We start from the raw sequence: 20,241 nt of genomic DNA, 5'->3' as shown, positions 1-20,241 counted from the left end.
TTGTTCTGAGATGTTTGACATTTGAAATGTTATAGCACTAAGTAGGCTGATTAAAGGTGAAAGACACTGATTATGTAATGCCCTAAGCTTATTACTGCAGGAATGTGAGATTCAAACAGATTGATATGTGTAAGGCGAAAAAAAGTTTTTTGTTTTTCTGATTCACCAGCTGAAAAAAACAAGGAAATTTAAAATTACTTTTCTGATATTTATTAATACTTTCAACTCCACTGGTAAAACAGTATGTAAATAAATAAGTTGGCATGAAATTTCACTCAAATTAGGTGTTATTTGTGCACACTAGACTAAGGCATAACACCATGTCAACAAATCAATGAAGTGTTCATTGTTCATTGACACCTGTGTAATCAAGTTTTTCAAATTTCATTCAGTGTTGTTTATTTACATTAATTTTAGCCACATCATGTACGAGCTCATCAGTAGATCATACCTACTTACCACTTGTTACAGAAACAGCATATAGAATAATACATACAAAACAGTGCCTGGCTGAATGAGAAATGCTGTTTAGCTTGTAAATCATGACATCTAGCGATGTTTTATCACAAATCTCTGGGTGTTGGGGCCATCTTTTGTTATCTGTTCCTTCAACTGACATAATACACGTTGGTTTTTTACTGCATATAAACAAGATCTTCTCTTCAAAATTCTGAATCTTCTTAGAACTGTAACTGTAGGTTTCACTGCAAATATTTTTCAAATGTAAGATTTTGACCAGCACCAAATATGACTGATGATTAGTACACTGACATTGTAAGAACAAACCGATATTTTGTAAACCAACAAAAAACAATCACTGTATGCATGGCGAACAGTTTGCTGTAAACAGTAAATGAGAATAGACTTTTTCACCACTTGGTCGTCTCCTGTAGGGGTCAGCACAGCTATAAGGTCAACACCTGGACAGGGCCCTGGATGTGGTCCGAATTCATTTTCATATTCACCATTGAGAAGAGATGTTTTGGTGTAATATTTCAAAGACAAATTATGTTTCAGACCTGAAAATTATTAGCCTGGGAGAGTAGGAATGAGGCCATGGGATTGTGTGGGCCTTAATGAGCTTGAGAGAGGGAACTGCTTGTGTGACTAATCCAACTCATTACCACTGTCTTTGTGTGTCCTACCATTCAGATTTCACTGCTTCACTTAAAGTCTGTCCACAAACAAAGCTACATGAAACATTAAGGGATGACAATAGAAGCAGTTAATAGTCTCTGATTATGATGTATGACTAATTACAGACACTGAGAAGGCACACTTTGAGTGAATTGGGTCCTCGTATCGGCCAGATGTGGGGACTGTGCGAGTGAAGGGAGTTCTTGTACAGTGTGGTGACTGTGAGTGAAGGGAATCCTTGTACAGTGAGGTGACTGAGTGAAGGGAATCCTTGTACAGTGTGGGGACTGAGTGAAGGGAATCCTTGTACAGTGTGGGGACTGAGTGAAGGGAATCCTTGTACAGTGTGGGGACTGTGAGTGAAGGGAATCCTTGTACAGTGTGAGGACTGAGTGAAGGGAATCCTTGTACAATGTGGGGACTGAGTGAAGGGAATCCTTGTACAGTGTGGGGACTGAGTGAAGGGAATCCTTGTACAGTGTGGGGACTGAGTGAAGGGAATCCTTGTACACGGTGTGGGGACTGAGTGAAGGGAATCCTTGTACAGTGTGGGGACTGTGTGAGTGAAGGGAATCCTTGTACAGTGTGGGGACTGTGTGAGTGAAGGGAATCCTTGTACAGTGTGGGGACTGAGTGAAGGGAATCCTTGTACAGTGTAGGGACTGTGAGTGAAAGGAATCCTTGAACTTGGGGGACTGAGTGGGAATCCTTGTACAGTGTGGGGACTGTGAGTGAAGGGAATCCTTGTACAGTGTAGGGACTGACTGAGTGAAGGGAATCCTTGTACAGTGTGGGGACTGAGTGAAGGAAGGGAATCCTTGTGGGGACTGTGAGTGAAGGGAATCCTTGTATAGTGTGGGGAGTGAAGGGAATCCTTGTACAGTGTGGGGACTGTGAGTGAAGGGAATCCTTGTACAGTGTGGGGACTGTGAGTGAAGGGAATCCTTGTACAGTGTGGGGACTGTGTGAGTGAAGGGAATCCTTGTACAGTGTGGGGACTGTGAGTGAAGGGAATCCTTGTACAGTGTGGGGACTGTGAGTGAAGGGAATCCTTGTACAGTGTGGGGACTGTGAGTGAAGGGAATCCTTGTACAGTGTGGGGACTGTGTGAGTGAAGGGAATCCTTGTACAGTGTGGGGACTGTGAGTGAAGGGAATCCTTGTACAGTGTGAAGGGACTGTGTGAGTGAAGGGAATCCTTGTGGGGACAGTGTGTGGGGACTGTGTGAGTGAAGGGAATCCTTGTACATCCTTGTGTGGGGACTGAGTGAAGGGAATCCTTGTACAGTGTGGGGACTGTGAGTGAAGGGAATCCTTGTACAGTGTGGGGACTGTGTGAGTGAAGGGAATCCTTGTACAGTGTAGGGACTGTGAGTGAAGGGAATCCTTGTATAGTGTAGGGACTGTGAGTGAAGGGAATCCTTGTACAGTGTGGGGACTGTGTGAGTGAAGGGAATCCTTGTACAGTGTGGGGACTGTGTGAGTGAAGGGAATCCTTGTACAGTGTAGGGACTGTGAGTGAAGGGAATCCTTGTACAGTGTGGGGACTGAGTGAAGGGAATCCTTGTACAGTGTGGGGACTGTGAGTGAAGGGAATCCTTGTACAGTGTGGGGACTGTGTGAGAAGGGAATCCTTGTACAGTGTGGGGACTGTGTCGAGTGAAGGGAATCCTTGTACAGTGTGGGGAAGTGAGTGAGTGAAGGGAATCCTTGTTCAGTGTGAGTGAAGGGGACTGTGGGACTGGGAGTGAAGGGAATCCTTGTACAGTGTGGGGACTGTGTGAGTGAAGGGAATCCTTGTACAGTGTGGGGACTGTGTGAGTGAAGGGAATCCTTGTACAGTGTGGGGGACTGTGAGTGAAGGGAATCCTTGTACAGTGTGGGGACTGTGAGTGAAGGGAATCCTTGTTCAGTGTGGGGACTGTGTGAGTGAAGGGAATCCTTGTACAGTGTGGGGACTGTGAGTGAAGGGAATCCTTGTACAGTGTAGGGACTGTGAGTGAAGGGAATCCTTGTACAGTGTGGGGACTGAAGTGAAGGGAATCCTTGTACAGTGTGGGGACTGTGAGTGAAGGGAATCCTTGTACAGTGTGGGGACTGTGTGAGTGAAGGGAATCCTTGTACAGTGTAGGGACTGTGTGAGTGAAGGGAATCCTTGTACAGTGTGGGGTGTGGGGACTGACTGTGTGAAGGGAATCCTTGTACTTGTTCAGTGTGGGGACTGGAGTGAAGGGAATCCTTGTATAGTGTAGGGACTGTGAGTGAAGAGAATCCTTGTACACTGTGGGGACTGCGAGTGAAGGGAATCCTTGTACAGTGTGGGGACTGAGTGAAGGGAATCCTTGTATAGTGTAGGGACTGTGAGTGAAGAGAATCCTTGTACACTTGGGGGACTGCGAGTGAAGGGAATCCTTGTACAGTGTGGGGACTGTGTGAGTGAAGGGAATCCTTGTATAGTGTAGGGCAGATGTGGGCAAGTATGTGGGGATCATGTGCCAGCAACCTGTGTTGACAGCATAAACTTGTCAAGCTTTTCTTACAAGTCATGATCACTTCCACAGAGTGTGTCTGTTATTTTTCACATGTCACAGTGATGGAAACTACTTTCTTGTTTTCCAGGAATGGGAATCCATGTGGCTCTGTCTGAGCAGGCTGACGAAATTGCCAGCATTGTACAACAGGCCAGCCAGGGAAAACAGCCCAGCTGCCATAGTAACATAAACAAGAGAAGTGAGTTTATCTTTTGATTATTTTTCATTTCATTTCAAACTTTGTAATCATATTCACCAGATTTCCACCAGACTAACTTCACTGAGTTTCCTGAGGTGTTATATTGCAAGTATTGCTGTGTGCTGTGAGCATTGATTTCACAAGAAGGCTATACATTTCTCCCTGTCCTTGTCTCTCCCATGTCCTGGTATGGGACAGTGGCTGTCTCGTTTCTACAGGCAAGGCATCAGTTTCAGCTGCTCTCTTCTTTCAGCTTTAGCAATATCTGCTTGTAGAGCTTTGCCATTGTGATAACAAGTTATGGCTAGTAATGCCTCATTGTCTAAGTTAACTTCACATAATATCTACGTTGAATTAACAGTTTTGTATTGAATGGTGATGGAACTTATCTTTTACTAGCAACCAACACTGAATGTTTACAGGTATATAACATAATTATGGTTCATGATTATTGGTACAAAACACTAACAGACAGTGATTTATATTTAGGAATGGTATAATAAGACCAAGGTGTTATGTGTTATGAAGAGGCCCCTATCCGTGTCAAGTGCTGAAACAAACTGACATATGAACATGTCTGTCAGATAGGTGGAGCAAGCATTTAGCAGTGGGCTACAGTCAATAAAGGCTGTTTGTTTGGTTGGGGGGAGGCAGGGGGGATCTCCTTCAGCATCCTGTTACCTCAGTGTTGAGTAACTGCAGTGAGGCAGCTAGGCTCCTTCCCCAGGAGGCCATTAGGAAGGCACTCATCTGTGCTGGGTTTCAACCAGGAGGAAATAGGCTCAGTGCTTGCTAGTGAACAGCTGACAGACATACAGTTGTTACATTCTGGCATGTATAAATGTGGGTACCTGTTTTTATTGTGTTAATATCTTAGGCATTTACTTATCAAATTATCATTATATCAGTCTGTTCAAGAATATTTTTAAGCCAAATTAAAGGAAAATAATTGGAGTTGCTCTACAAACTGTATGGATGGTCTCTCATTAATGACTGGCATAAATTATTGTTTTGAAATTGCTATTTGTCTTCAAAATTGTTACTGTATAGGTGAGTAAACTAATAACATGCTTGTAACATATGTTATATTTGGGATTACACTTTCTTAGTAATTAATAACATGCTTGTTTAGCCCATTTCACTTCTATGTGAAGTCAGTTATGTTAATCTGTCATCTTGTATAGAGGAATCATTCTTCTTGGAAGAAAAGGAGAACACACCGCCATGTTCCTGATAATCCCATTGTAAGCTTTCATGCAGCAGACAGGGTATGGGGCAGCCAGATTTGCCAGCAGGATAGTCTCCCACTCTGTAACATGAGAGGTGTGGACTTGGAAGATTGTGAAAACTAGATACGGTTGTTTTGAGTAATGGGACAGATTTCAAATGGAGGCTTTGATTGCCTATTTAGTCCTGTTGGTAATGTTGATGTGTGTTAACATGCTTGAATGGTAATTATTTCCCCCCAGTTGTGTGGTGTGCTCTGCGAGATGCTGGCAGGTACTCTTATCTCGGTGTGGGGAGGACAGATGTGTTATCATAACAGTTTATGTTTCTAAGTAGACAAATACCTAGTGATGAGAGAAATGGAGGTAAAGCAGCACTTTGCCTCATCACTGTTGATAGGAACTGCAAACAAGGACCCAGTGTCTCCTTTACTGGATGTTTAGGAACACATAATACATTATGTCAAAACACAACCATTTGGTGCAGTCAAGATAAACACCATGTAACAAGCATGGATGATGATGTAGTCGGGCTGTTGACCATTGCAGCATTGTAGGGAGCTAGCAAGCAGTGCCTCAAATACCCTTACCTTATACCAGTATAGCATTGCACAGCAATTATATGATCATGGTAGGTTCTGCTTCTGTATATGAAAGCTGATGTTTGACTGATTTTAGTGTACATTATGCACTTCAATAAACTGTTGTCCAGTTGATTCATCAACTTGGTTCATGAATCTGCTAGTGTTACTCATACCACTTGCTGACCCGGATCAAAGGTCCTTGTGAGCAACTACCAGGTTCTGCTGGTCTCATAGGTGATATTCATTGTCATGATTTTCAAGCGAGACCTGGGAGGTCAATGTGTGTTTCTTGACAAGTCACTACTGGTTCCCATCTGTTTTGTAAAGGAACAAAAGTTAAAGCATTTGCTTTTCAAAAGCAAAAGGCCCCAACAGTTTAAAATGCCTGCTCAGTTTGAGCTTTAAAGATCGTGTATGTTAGCAGTTAAGTAAAGTTAATTTATATATTTTTATATTAAGGTTATAAGATAAATAAATATTAATTTATTTTAAGGTTATAAGATATTATGAGTCTAATGTGTTGAATCCATCATAATTAGCAGCTTAACTGTTACAGATGAGAGTACAAAAACTTTATTGCTATATTTGTTGCAAATGTATTGTTTTGCTTAATGTAGTCATGAAGCATATATTTTATAAAGAAGCTGATGAATGTAGCATGTTTTGTGCTCATTTTTGTCTGTGAAAGGAATTGTGGTCAGTTTTGTTCTTCATCAACTTCTTACATGTGGTCAGTCATTTGATATGCTTCTCAGTTGTATGGGTAGAAAATGCTGAGACATATTGAAGACAGTAAATTCTTTTAGATGTTTATTATAACAAAAAATGTATTGTTTCTTAGATATTGACCTTATCAAAATTTGTTGCAAACAGTGCCAAATCACTAAGTAACTACTTTGGGAACATGATAAACGATGAAAGTGAATGTAATATAGTTAGGTGAGCAATAGTACTGTGGCACAGTTGTTTGTTGTTTTCCTGAGAGGCTAGTTCCCTTACCTGAGACACATAGTTATGTAACATTGTTGCACAATTACCTTTTGATAGAACTCCCTTGATCTGTACACAGTGCAGAATTTGCTTAGACAGGAACTGAGTGTAATATGTTATGCAAGTATGGTTCAACTGCATGAGAATCAAGTATTGCTCCACTTATGTATATGTACTATGCCTGGCAGCGTTCAATGTAACAGTGGATCTACTGCCTTTGTGGGGAGTTTGTACATGTGTTGGTAACATAGGGCACATCTTTGGCCAGATGAACAGTGGTAAAGTTAGGTCTGCTTTATCTCATGTCAGTAGCCCTCTTTCAGTAGCGGATCTATATGAACTTCCATGCTTTATAAATGAGCTTTATATGATGACATTGTTGTGTGTATTGATGTTGTGAAAAGAAGGCACATATGGCAATGATGGGGACATTTATATTCCACCACAGGCTCAGATTCCTGGTGCTTTTGACTCTGTTGGATCATCATTTGGAAGTGGCAACAATGGCCTGCCACCCAGTATGCTGGGTTGCTGTGGCGATATGCAGAATCAGGATGACTGGGGGTGGCAGAAGCGACACTCCATTAGTGTCATGGACTACAGGAGGATGGGAGCCTTGGCAGAGAAGTCAAAGTTAATGAGCATTGAAAATCTAGAAAGACAAAGACTGTTGGCAGTATATGATGTCCCTCCTAAACGGATTCGTAAAGTTGAAACAAATGTTGTGTCCCAAGCTGTTGGTGGTCAGAGATCAGACAGCGACAAGGCCAAGTCCTGTGTTTCATGTTCTGCTCTCCTAGGTAGGGTTTCTGATACCTCTCGTGTATGTTCCCATGGTGCTTCCTACTCCTCCCTTCCTTATGAGAACAGCTCTCAACCATATGTCAGCAGTCTGTCCACAGCCTGCTCTGCAAAAGATCTGTTCAAGCTTCAAGGCAGAGGAGATTACCATGGCTACTCAAGAAGCCTGGGAAGTCAGGGAAACTACCAACTTAGTGTCATTGAAGATGAAATAAGAATGGCAAATGACAGGACTAAAAGGAAAGAAGCCCTTCAGAAACTTCAAAGAGAAGAGAGTTCCTTGCAAAGAGAAATCACTCTGTTGGATGAAATTTTGCAAGTATGTAAATTTGATGATGAGGGTAAAGCTGGTGAACTTAAAGGAACCAAACCTTCAACAGTCATATTAGAGAAATCTTCTAGTCTACCTCAGAAGACAAAGAAAGATTTGTGGGTAGACACTAAGAAGTGTAACACAGAAGTAGCAAAGCTCAGAACCACAGGGCCTGAAAAACAAAGCATGGAAACCAACTGTCTCAGTCCTAATTTGTTAAGCAAGCTGAAAGAAATTCCTTCTCATTCTAAACTGCTTGCTCCACTACCATATGTAAACTTGTCTAAATATGATGAAGATGACAAGTCAGATCATGTACATGTTCCAGGAAGTGGAGACAAGCTTGTAGTTTCCAGTGCCTGCAGCAGCAGCTTAAGCAATGTGTCGGTGTTCAACAAGGAGAATTCTCCTCATACACAAGCTATTAAACAGAAACTGGGAGCCAGGTCCTCCAGTGAGTCTCGGATTGCTGTCAGAAGCAGCCAGTGGGAAGAGGAGGAGCAGCAAGTTCCTCAGTGGCAGAAAGAACCAATATATGCCAATGAATGCATAAAAAAAGGAAAATACACCACCACCTGAGCTGCCACCCAAAGGACCAGCATTGTTAAGAAAGAACTTATCCAAAACATCTACTGTTGTACCCCATTATCCACAGCCTGGCTTGAGTCTCACACCACCTGCTCTTCCTTCCAGAGATAGGAGTCGGTCTGTTGGGTCGCAGGGTAAGCTCCATGGATATGACAATGCTCCTATGGTTGGTTACCAGGCTTCTACACCTTCTTCTACATCAGTTGGAACGCAAGATTCCTACCTACTTATGGGGGGATTTCAAGAAGAGCCTAAGACACCAATGGAGGGACAGCCTTTTGGTAGTGGTGGCATTGATTCACACAGAACCAGTGTCACATCTCGAGCACTGATAGTGGGTGCTAAGGGGAGGGAGATACACAGAAATGTCTAGTCAGTATATGGAAATGGGGCAGTTTGAACCTGAATGTCCGAACTTAAGAATTTCAGACTCATCATCATCTGAAAGTGACCTTTATGGATATTCTCCTAGTCCAAGACCTTCAGTTGAGTTGAGAATAACTGAGCCAATAGATGAAGCTGCACCTTACATACGACAGCCAAGGCAAGAAAGCAACTATATGGAGATGACTGGTTTACAGAGTAACAGAAATTCTCAAGTCCTTCAAAACCTGCAGACTCTCCAGACATATGTATCTTCAACACCAGGAGGTGACAGTTTAAATCAGAATACTAAGAGTGAGGTGGTCAGACCTGCTATGCCTTTTCCAAATTTGCTCAATTTCCAAAAGAGACAATCTGATCAAAAGAAAGCGCCATCAAGAACAATCATCAGCTCTAATTCTAGCCAGGCAGGTGAAAATACTCCCACCCAGGAGACCCCAAAAGAAGGTGGGGGCTTTCTTGCCAGATTTATGAGGAGAAGCTCCAGAGACCAGAAAGCAGCATCACAAAGTCAAGAAAACCTGACAGGAGCTCGGAGTCGAGCCAGTTACCTGGAACGTAGTCAGTCAGACCAAGGGGAACCGAGTAAGCCTGAGCTGCCAGAAACTGTTCCTCACATAAAGGTTGGCAGACAGCGTTCATCAAGCTTCCCCAATAGACTCAGCTACCAGGAGGCTAATACTGAATTGAAAATGCCACCTTCACCCAAAGACCTGCCACCTCCTCTTCCACCGGAAAGGAACAGAGCCAGGGAATACAGAGGTAGTAAAAGTTTATCGCTGGATGACAAGCCTGGTCCCCCAGTTGAAATCATCAGTAAGTCCAGTAACAGTCAAGGGTTAAAGAGAAACATCACAGAACCTCTTCTGAAGGTTGAAGAAACCAAACCAGAGATGAGGGTTTTGACTGTCCTGCATGTACAGCAAGAGCTGCAGTTGACAAATCCTTACCATCAGTTGACAGAATCTTCCAAAACAGATGATGAAAAGTTGATTGAACTTTTGCAGAATGGTGGTAGTTCAAAGCTAGGAAGAGAAGAAAAAGGAAACTATGCATCTATGTCGGAACTGAAGAGTAAAATGAGTTTGCCATTTCCTGTCAAGAAACAACTGAGTGCCAATGAACAAGCAGCAGAGATAGCTCGCCATGTTACATCACTGCCTCCATTTATCCCACCAAAGACAAAGCCATACCCTTCAACTCTGTCGCCAGTGATAGAATCACAGTTATCACCCAGAGGTATGGCTTCTGATGCCATCTATGTGGAGATGAAGGAACTGCCTGGTAGAAGATCACCCAGCACCTCTGATGCTTTTGCCCTGGACCCTGCAGGCCAGAAGGACAAGGCCCGTGCAACACTCCGAATTTGTCCACCAGTAGAGGATGAAAACGGGAAAATCTGGGTCCCTCGTAGTAGCCTGAACTCTGCAGGTACGTGCAGCATGAGGGTTTTCATTGGTTGGAATGCTGATAGCTTGGTATTGGAGCCTGCCACTTCTTTCTGTTGCTAGCCCTGCTGCCTCTCCAAATCTCAGTGCACTGCTTGCCATGAGAATTACAGTAACTGTCCATTGTATCACAATGTTCTTGCACAGAAGCTTCATAGTAGTCTTTTTTTCTATTTTATTTTATTTTTTGCTTTTATTGGACTTTTTCACTGATTTGCAACTAACTTTATTACAAATGTACTGAGATTTGGAGAGAGCTAAATCATATACCGATATATTGCTTGAAGGACTGATGGAAAAGTATGTCAGTTAAAGCATCAAGTAGAAAAACTATGTTTGTCTTGTAGTTTAATCTGTATGTCATTTGTTTTGTTATAACCTGACTCTGTGAAGTGTTTCCATGTTGTCTGCTTAGAGAGTTCACATATGACAATGGATAATTTGACAGAGGCCTTATGAAACACCTCTAGATAGTCTATAAGGTGATGAGTGTCTGATCTTCATGTCAGGCTGGCTAAAATAGTGACTTACCAATCTCATCTCCAGCTAGCTCGCAGTGCATGTAACAGCATTTGTTTGTCTGTAGCTGCAACACCACTAACACTGCTTTATGTGTAAGCCTCATACCTGAAATATACCTTAAATTGGTGTACTACTTGGTCAAAAGTCAAGATTCTTAGATATATTTGAGTTTTTCTTGCCACTTTTGAAAGTATAGACTAAGATTGTGTTGATATTATAGTAGTCTTACCCGATAGCATGCCTGCCTGTTTCCCTGCTTGCTAAACACTTCTGCATGAACACCCCTCTGCACCTTACTCTCTCCGCATAACTTGTACCTTCATTGTTCAGATGGGTATATATCTTCATCACCTAAATAATTATAGCGATGCTTCTTCATAACTTCTTTAAAGTGTCTTATTTATGTATTTAAAAGTATGAAACTGAAATTTTTAGAAAGTCCTCCTTAAATAAGACCATGTTTTTTGTGATGTAAGAAACTATGTAATATTTCATGTACATGTTTATTTGTGCTATGCCTTTCTGGTGTGGTTGATATGGCATGCTAATGACATGTGTAATTCAATTCTTAGTTAGGATGTTTTCGTAGTCATTACAGTTGCAAGTATGATGAAATTGCATTTATGTATCAAGACATGATTTCAGTTTTGTCAAAAAGTGCTCTAAATGCTGATGAAATAATATGTGAGCTTACTCTACAGTTACTGTTACAGAAACTGCCAGTGGGTCATCCCCTCACAGTGCCAAATGTTGTGACACCCAGAATTTACACTATAGTGCTCTGGTGGTCTCTGTTGATGATCTCAATGACAAACTGGATGCCATTTCTGTCTCTTCCCATGAGAGTAGTGACAATCACAGTATTCGCAGTGAAGACACTGTTCGGAGTAGCCCCGCCTCCACCATACTGCGACCAAGGTCGGGCAGAGACTACCAGTTCGTAGAGCGACGACACACAACAAGTGAGAGCTGTACATCCAGCCCCCAGACACCGTACTCTCCGTCCTCCGGAACTGTCTTCAGTTTTGAAAGTACTATGTCCAACTCATCGCATGGCGAAGAGTACAATGCCTACATGAATGTGGATATGACACCAGGTGCTAAGGATTCTGTGTTGAGCCACAAACATGTGTCTGATCATGAAGTCTCTCCCGAGAGGACGCTACGAGATAGGCTGATCAGTGAAAGAGATAGGCGAAGCAGTGAGCGAGAAAAAGTAATAGGTGAGAGAAACAGGTTGAATAGTGAAAGAGACCGAATCAACAGTGATAAAGAGCATTTACATAGCCCAAGAAGCAATTTGAGAGGTGACAAAAATCAGTTAAGTCCTGAAAGGGACATGGTTGGACAAGCACAAGACAAGCATGATGTTGATTTAAAACTACACCAGAGTGATATGAATTGTGAAAGTCCAGAGAAAGTCATCACTAAAATAGACAGATCAAGTAGTGATCAGAAAGCTAATGGTGACAGAGACACTTCCCATGTTGAAGAAGGAGACATCCAAGATGACCTATACTCTGGTAGTGAGCACTCACCCTCATGTAACAAGAGTGCATCGCCCCCTCTGTCCCCTTGTGTGCCAATGTCCCCCATACCACCGGAGCAGGTGAACCCCCAATTAAACTATGCAGAGATTGACTTGTCCACAGCATGTGCTGCAGCATCTCCTACAGAAACAAAGAGAAAGCCAAAGAAAACTGTGCCCACCACCCCAATTGCATATGCAACAATCGACATGCTTGCCACGCATGCCGTGAAGCAGGCAGGGATTGAGCATGCGCAGTCTCGTGAGGACAGTCTTCGGCGCAGTGTCAGTGTGTGTACTCGGAAAAACTCAGCTCCTTTGGTGAAAGATAGGAAATATTCAATGCGAGAACGGAAAATGAGCACAGGTTCTTTAGGTGACACATAGCCTTTTGCATGCTTTGTGATGTATTTATGACCTGACAGTGCCTTCATTATTTCTGTAAAGTGCCGCTAATACAAAAGGCAGCAGTTTTAAACAGTGTGCTCAATCTTTTTCTCTCCTAGGAATTCTTACACGATTGGTGGGTTACTTTGCTCAGTTTGCCACAGTACAAGGGAGATAACTCTTATGCCCAGTTGTGAGTCCCATTTATGTACTGGAGATTTTTGTGTTTTTGTGAAGGTCGTATTTATGTTGTCTCCATGTTGCCTTATATTTATTTATGTGTTCTGTATTTGTATAAAATTTCAATTGGCATTGTCTTGCAAAAGATGAAGTTCTGTGAATGTATGTTTATATTAATATGTTTCTTTTCCTTGGTTGTTTGGGGACAGAGTAAATGGATTTTACTTGAACATGTTGAGTTGTGTACTGGATAGAAAGAAAATTAAAACAAATATTACCTATTTGCTTATGCTGAAATTAGAGGTATGTTCAGTCAGTTGAAATTTGGAAACGGAACAGAGACTCCTTCATTTCTCAGTTGAGATAACCTAAAAACATTAGATGCTTCAGATCTCTAAATTGCTATCTCTATTTGAACATGTGAAGACAACCAGGTCACACACAATTGTCTTTCCAGTTGTCGTGGTTCTATTGCGTATCATTTGGCCACAACTAACATGCCAGTTGAACGATGACAGTACGGAACACACTGTAGGCTGTGATTGTCATGTCTCTGTATGGCATTCACTGTTTTAAAGTTACAGTGATCACTACCTCAAAATAACATGCCATTTCTCATGGAGGTGCTTTCTAATAGGTTATAATTTGTTAGCTGTTCATTAAATAAATGATTCATATTATTCTTAAAACACCTTTTTCCAATTGATCTCTGGAGGTATTAGTTCCACAATGGCTTGTAAGGACACAGTTTAGCACACCAGACAGGTTGCCACTGGGTGCCATACTTTGTACATATGTATTTGAAGGTGAGATAGGTTCCAGGATTGTTGATTGGCATTTCCCAGAAGTTGACAGGTGACAAAGTAGGTACTAGTTATGGATAACATCTTTAACATACTAATGTTATGCTTCAGTATCAGTCCTTATAGGATTGTCAAGCTGGACTGTAACAGGATCTGTTTTGCAAATGCTTCACATATACATGTGAGACATGACGTGCAAGATCTTGCATTATATCGTACCTGGGTACCCTTTATCATAAGGCTAAAACCATACACATTATGTTTAAGTTTTTATAGCTTTGTTTCCAATCCATATAGATTGTTTTGCCATAACAGGACCATAACAGCAGTGTCAGAGAAAGATCCTTACTTCCCCTAAACCATTGTTATAAGTTCAATATTACCAACTATTTTCGAGATAACTTTATGTAAATGCTGTTCATGCTCCAAACATGTCAGGTGGTTGATGGTGAAGGGCTAAGAGGTGTGATGCAAGATCTTAACGGCTTGTGATATGCCTGCTTCTGGGTTCCATGATGAAGATGCCATATCTACTATGTTAATGCATTCATATATATATTCTGATTTCTTGAACAGAACATTGTAGTGCAATCTAATTAAAATCAGATGGTTAGCTCTGATACAATACCTCTGTAAGTGAATATTCGGTAGGAGTGTCCTAGTCAGAACTAGGAGTACAGTCAGAATGAACAAAACATTAAGAGCAGCATATCTTGATTTGCAAAGTTTGGTTCAAATTTTTGAGTTGCATCAGTTTTATATTTTGAACTTAAAGAAAACCAAATGAGTCTTTATTCAGACAGTAACTTGAACAGATTGTTTACAAATTTGGGGGTCACCCTCCATTTCTGTGGGAGAGGTGCTGTGCAGACTTCTATTTTGATATTACCCTGGTACTAATTATCAAGATTTATCACAGATTACATCTCTTGAACTCAGGTATTGGGTGGGGAAACATCTTTATTTTAATAAGATTGAATTATGCTGTGAAATATGTTCAATTAAGTCCAATTTCAGACTCAAATGAAGTGTAAAGTGAGGGGTGGAGACAAGGGGTGTCTAGCGTACTGCCGACATAGTTATCGCTCTGCACAGGAGGAACCCTGTAACCTCATGTACACTGAATGATTGGCTGTAAATATTCACTTCCCCAGGACGGTGTTACCAAGCAGACAGCACAAAACACAAAGTTGTGATATATTCCAACGTGATTAGGGGAATATGGGCTGTGTTGTCTTGTATACAGGCATTGTATCCGTAAGAGGCCAAGGCTACAATGACCTTGTGGAATTGTTTTGGGGCCACTGAAGGTAATTCTCCTTGTTGGGCAGTTGTGCTGCTACTGAACAGTAGAAGTATGATTGTTGTGTAGTGGGGACGGCGCATTGTGACTAACAGGTTTTGCTGGCCAGGTTTTTGTCTTACTCAGTTTCAGTGGTTGATATAGCCGTGATCAGAATGAACAGATTGCTTTAGTCTCATCATGGTGCTGTGCTGAATGTTTTGGGATCAAATTCTTCATATTTATGTTGACAATAATTTGTTGTTGAAATGTACAGTGTGATTGATGGAAGACAGATTGTGCAGGTGCTTGTGGTCTGTCTTGCCGAGAGTCATGGACCTTCATTACGTTATATGTATGCATATTGTCAGAAACTAGATGGCACAGCATGCTTTCTAGCTGTGTAAAGATAACACTGACATATTTTCTTTTCATTGTGTGGAACAGTGGATTCTGGTAATCCTGATGTGGCTCTCTCGGTGACCGGTTACATGGAATGTCCAGCTGCACAGTGTCTAAGCAATGCTTCATAAATCAGGCATTTCTTAACACTGACTTCATGTGCAGTTATAAAACAATTTGGTCTTGCATAAATGTTTGCAGAAAATTATTTTAGTAATCCTTTTTATGGGTTTTGTTATTTTGGGAAAATATTGTTTTGGTACAAGAATGTGATTAGTAAACCACTCAACTGCAAGGATGAGTGTTTTATCACCATACCCAGATGAATCCTTCACTGACTATGTGAACCACATCCACCCATCATGAAGTATCCCACCCATAACTCTACATGTACTGTGGTCCACGTTGATGGTCAAGTATTTCACTGCCATAAGTTGTCTGGGAAATGCTATCCAGATTCCAGCATGTTGCGATCAACACCCTGAAACTGTGTTTCCTCCCTGTCATCTGCACTGTGTCCCGGAATGTCACATGGCAGTTGTGTAGTGTCAGTCAGTCAATCTAAGTAGATGATGAAGTCATTGTGAAATGTATATTTCAGATGGTGCTACTAGTTTCAGTCAAACAATGGCAGATGCTGCCTGATAGTGTGTACAGGCAAGGCAAAACAACGTGTCTGTTTCTCCTGTTTGTATTCAAGCAAAGTTTATTTCGGGAAAATGATGTTGCAAAAGATAATAAGGACATTTGTTTGTGCCTTCCAATGCTTGTGTGATGGCTGTTGCTGCTACTGTCAATGAGCTCAAGAGGGCAGCTGCTGGTTGAAATGTTGCTTTTCAATAGTACCATAATACTAGATGTGTTTTTCATTTGGCATTGTGTTGTCCGTAAGCCTATCAAAAACCTGGAAACATTAATGAGTAAAAAATCCATAATGAACGTTTCCTATATTTGTAAACAGTTCAAATGTGTACGACAGTCATATATTCACGAAGAAATATTACTGTTTCTTTTGTTTAAGAAAGTTTTGCAGTGTGTACAGTAACCTATTCTGAGGAAAATATTTGGTTTGACATACATATTCAGTAGGTACCTTTTCATGTAGTAAAGCTAAATATCTGCACACATACACTTGAAGAATGGCAAGATATTGTCTCATGTTTCCTCTTCAGGCATAGTAATTGTCGTCTTTCAGACAGGTGCTTGTTAAGTTTAGACATACCAGTACATGTATGTGGATGATTTTTCCAAACCTCCTTCCCCCTGCCAACTATTTGTTTGGAGCCTGTAGCAGCAGCAGCCAGTCAATGTAGAATGCATGCTTGTGTGTGACTGAGACTGTTTGAATCATTGTCAAGGAGTGAGAGCTGATTTTATATAATTTTTATAGTAAATTATGCTTGTTATGTTTGTATTTTTGTTAGAGACTGGAGTACCCAGCTTGCTTTGTGTCCAAATTCATCTGGAAGGTGAAACCATGTGCTAGATACTTCCTTTGTTTGCCAAATTACATCTCATTATCTGTATTGTGGTTTTTCAACGAATGCATAATAAATTCATATTTAGTCATTTCAAGGTGTGTTCTTGTGATGTTTGGATGTGACTGATACATGATAGATCCCTGCTGTCAAATGAGTATGTTGTCATCACTCTGTCATTGTTCTGTGTGATGGCCCAAGTGACTGTGCCTGGTATCTGACATGCAACTATACATAAGAAGTCATGTGATTGGTGACAAGTACTGAGCCTCTTACAGAAGAAATTCCCAGATAGTGAAATCTTTTGTTGTATACATTGCATAGAGGTATATCTACACAACTTCAGAGTCAATTTAGCAAATTGTTTCACCGTCACAAAGCAGCGAAGTAACTGGAAAATGGACAAACTTGAAGTAATGATCAGTGAACAAATACTGGTTTAAAAAAAAACAGATTACACCAATAGACATTCTTAAAGAATTCGTAGCAGATGTAAAACGTGGCACAGAGCATTATGGAACGCATATCACCAACACCAGAAAAGATCCGGTGAATCCATAATGGTGATGTCCACCCTGCGAATGACATGTACTTCCCGGGCAAAAGTATAACGTACTAACTGATATTGACGATAGTATTTGACAAAGCTTTTGATAAGTAATGAAAAAAATGAAGTTTGAAGCTGATTCAGAAAACTTCTTGCAACAATTTGTGACTGATGTGTGGATGAAACTTGGGTTGAACACTTTAACCTGAGCAACACTGGAAGTATGTGTCATCACCACCAACGAAGGCAAAGACTATGCCATAAACTGGAAACCATATGGGGTATCATCCAGGTTGACTACTTTCCAAACATTTTGAAACATGTTAGTGCTGCTTTGGAAACTGAGGCGAGATATACTGTCCCATGAGGATTTGCACCAGTGCAGAAACACGTCTTTGCCATGGCCAACATCCACAAGTGTGTCCTTGAATTCTTAAGCGCAAACTTAACCTTCTGATCGAGCTCCATCAAAGTTCCTTTTTTCAGTACATGAACAAAGCTCTAGTTGAATCCCATTTCAACTCCAATGATGACGTTATCACAGCAGTGGAGGGCCTTTTGGGCAGTTAGAGAAACACTTAAAAAACTTTGATAAAATCCCTCGAACATAGTTATCAAAGGTGTCATGTGTTATAAAGATGCCTACTCAATTACCAGCTCTGACACTGCTGGTCAGCTACTGGAACACAGGATTACTACACTAATGTCATGATATGCTCAATCTGGAGATGGAAAGTCAAGTTTTCTGTACGAAATTAAGAGGCACAAAACTTTTGCCCCCTGTTGCTTTATCTGTGATGTAGTTGACCTTTGAACATAATGCTGATTTGAAAGGTTCAAACAGATTTTCTTACTCAACTATGATACCTGTTTCATCATCTTGTTGAAATGCGTTGACAGTGAGTTTTTACAGCTAGGAAACATTGGGGTTATCTATCAACCATCTATCCCTCACAGCAGCTCCTTCACCCTGCAGAGAATGGGTCATCCACATTTTGAGTTATCTATCAACCATCTATCCCTCACAGCAGCTCCTTCACCCTGCAGAGAATGGGTCATCCACATTTGAGTTATCTATCAACCATCTATCCTTCATCCTGCAGAGAATGGGCCATCCACATTTGAGTTATCTATCAACCATCTATCCTTCATCCTGCAGAGAATGGATCATCCACATTGGGGTTATCTATCGACCGTCTATCCCTCACAGCAGCTCCTTCACCCTGCTGAGGATGGGTCATCCACATTGGAGTTATCTATCAACCATCTATCCTTCATCCTGCAGAGAATGGGTCATCCACATTGGGGTTATCTATCGACCGTCTATCCCTCACAGCAGCTCCTTCACCCTGCTGAGAATGGGTCATCCACGTTTGAGTTATCTATCAACCATCTATCCTTCATCCTGCAGAGAATGGGTCATCCACATTGGGGTTATCTATCGACCGTCTATCCCTCACAGCAGCTCCTTCACCCTGCTGAGAATGGGTCATCCACGTTTGAGTTATCTATCAACCATCTATCCTTCATCCTGCAGAGAATGGGTCATCCACATTGGGGTTATCTATCTCCACCATCTATCCCTCACAGCAGCTCCTTCACCCTGCTGAGGATGGGTCATCCACATTGGAGTTATCTATCAACCATCTATCCTTCATCCTGCAGAGAATGGGTCATCCACATTGGGGTTATCTATCAACCATCTATCCCTCACAGCAGCACCTTCACCCTGCTGAGGATGGGTCATCCAAATTGGGGTTATCTATCAACCGTCTATCCTTCATCCTGCAGAGAATGGATCATCCACATTGGGGTTATCTATCAACCATCTATCCCTCACAGCAGCACCTTCACCCTGCTGAGGATGGGTCATCCACATTGGGGTTATCTATCAACCGTCTATCCTTCATCCTGCAGAGAATGGATCATCCACATTGGGGTTATCTATCAACCATCTATCCTTCATCCTGCAGAGAATGGGTCATCCACATTGGGGTTATCTATCAACCATCTATCCCTCACAGCAGCTCCTTCACCCTGCTGAGGATGGGTCATCCACGTTTGAGTTATCTATCAACCATCTATCCTTCATCCTGCAGAGAATGGGTCATCCACATTGGGGTTATCTATCTACCGTCTATCCCTCACAGCAGCTCCTTCACCCTGCAGAGAATAGGTCATCCACATTGGGGTTATCTATCAACCATCTATCCTTCATCCTGCAGAGAATGGGTCATCCACATTGGGGTTATCTATCAACCGTCTATCCCTCACAGCAGCTTCTTCACCCTGCTGAGAATAGGTCATCCACATTGGGGTTATCTATCAACCATCTATCCTTCATCCTGCAGAGAATGGATCATCCACATTGGGGTTATCTATCAACCATCTATCCTTCATCCTGCAGAGAATGGGTCATCCACATTGGGGTTATCTATCAACCGTCTATCCCTCACAGCAGCTCCTTCACCCTGCAGAGAATAGGTCATCCACATTGGGGTTATCTATCAACCATCTATCCTTCATCCTGCAGAGAATGGATCATCCACATTGGGGTTATCTATCGACCGTCTATCCCTCACAGCAGCTCCTTCACCCTGCTGAGAATGGGTCATCCACGTTTGAGTTATCTATCAACCATCTATCCTTCATCCTGCAGAGAATGGGTCATCCACAGTGTCTATCCCTCACAGCAGCACCTTCACCCTGCTGAGAATGGGTCATCCACATTTTAGTTATCTATCAACTACTATCCTTCATCCTGCAGAGAATGGGTCATCCACATTGGGGTTATCTATCGACCGTCTATCCCTCACAGCAGCTCCTTCGCCCTGCTGAGAATGGGTCATCCACATTTTAGTTATCTATCAACTACTATCCTTCATCCTGCAGAGAATGGGTCATCCACAGTT

The 20,241-nt window shown here is 41.8% G+C and overlaps 1 protein-coding gene across 1 annotated transcript in view; it reads left to right on the top strand.

The window, feature by feature from the left end:
* The window catches only part of LOC124277697, a 49,712-nt gene extending 32,833 nt beyond the window's left edge, over positions 1–16,879 (top strand). The window contains 5 exon segments of the mRNA XM_046713426.1: positions 3,756–3,866; positions 7,071–8,337; positions 8,339–8,727; positions 8,759–10,183; positions 11,424–16,879. Coding sequence (XP_046569382.1) covers positions 3,756–3,866; positions 7,071–8,337; positions 8,339–8,727; positions 8,759–10,183; positions 11,424–12,637 — 4,406 coding nt within the window. The 3' untranslated portion in view covers positions 12,638–16,879.
* The last annotated feature ends 3,362 nt before the right edge of the window (positions 16,880–20,241 follow it).

Source organism: Haliotis rubra, unplaced genomic scaffold (genome assembly GCF_003918875.1).
Source record: "Haliotis rubra isolate DU_JTF1 unplaced genomic scaffold, ASM391887v1 Scf226, whole genome shotgun sequence".
NCBI classification, from domain to species: domain Eukaryota; kingdom Metazoa; phylum Mollusca; class Gastropoda; order Lepetellida; family Haliotidae; genus Haliotis; species Haliotis rubra.
Note: the sequence above shows the minus strand (reverse complement) of the source record. Positions and strands in the feature narration are given on the sequence as shown.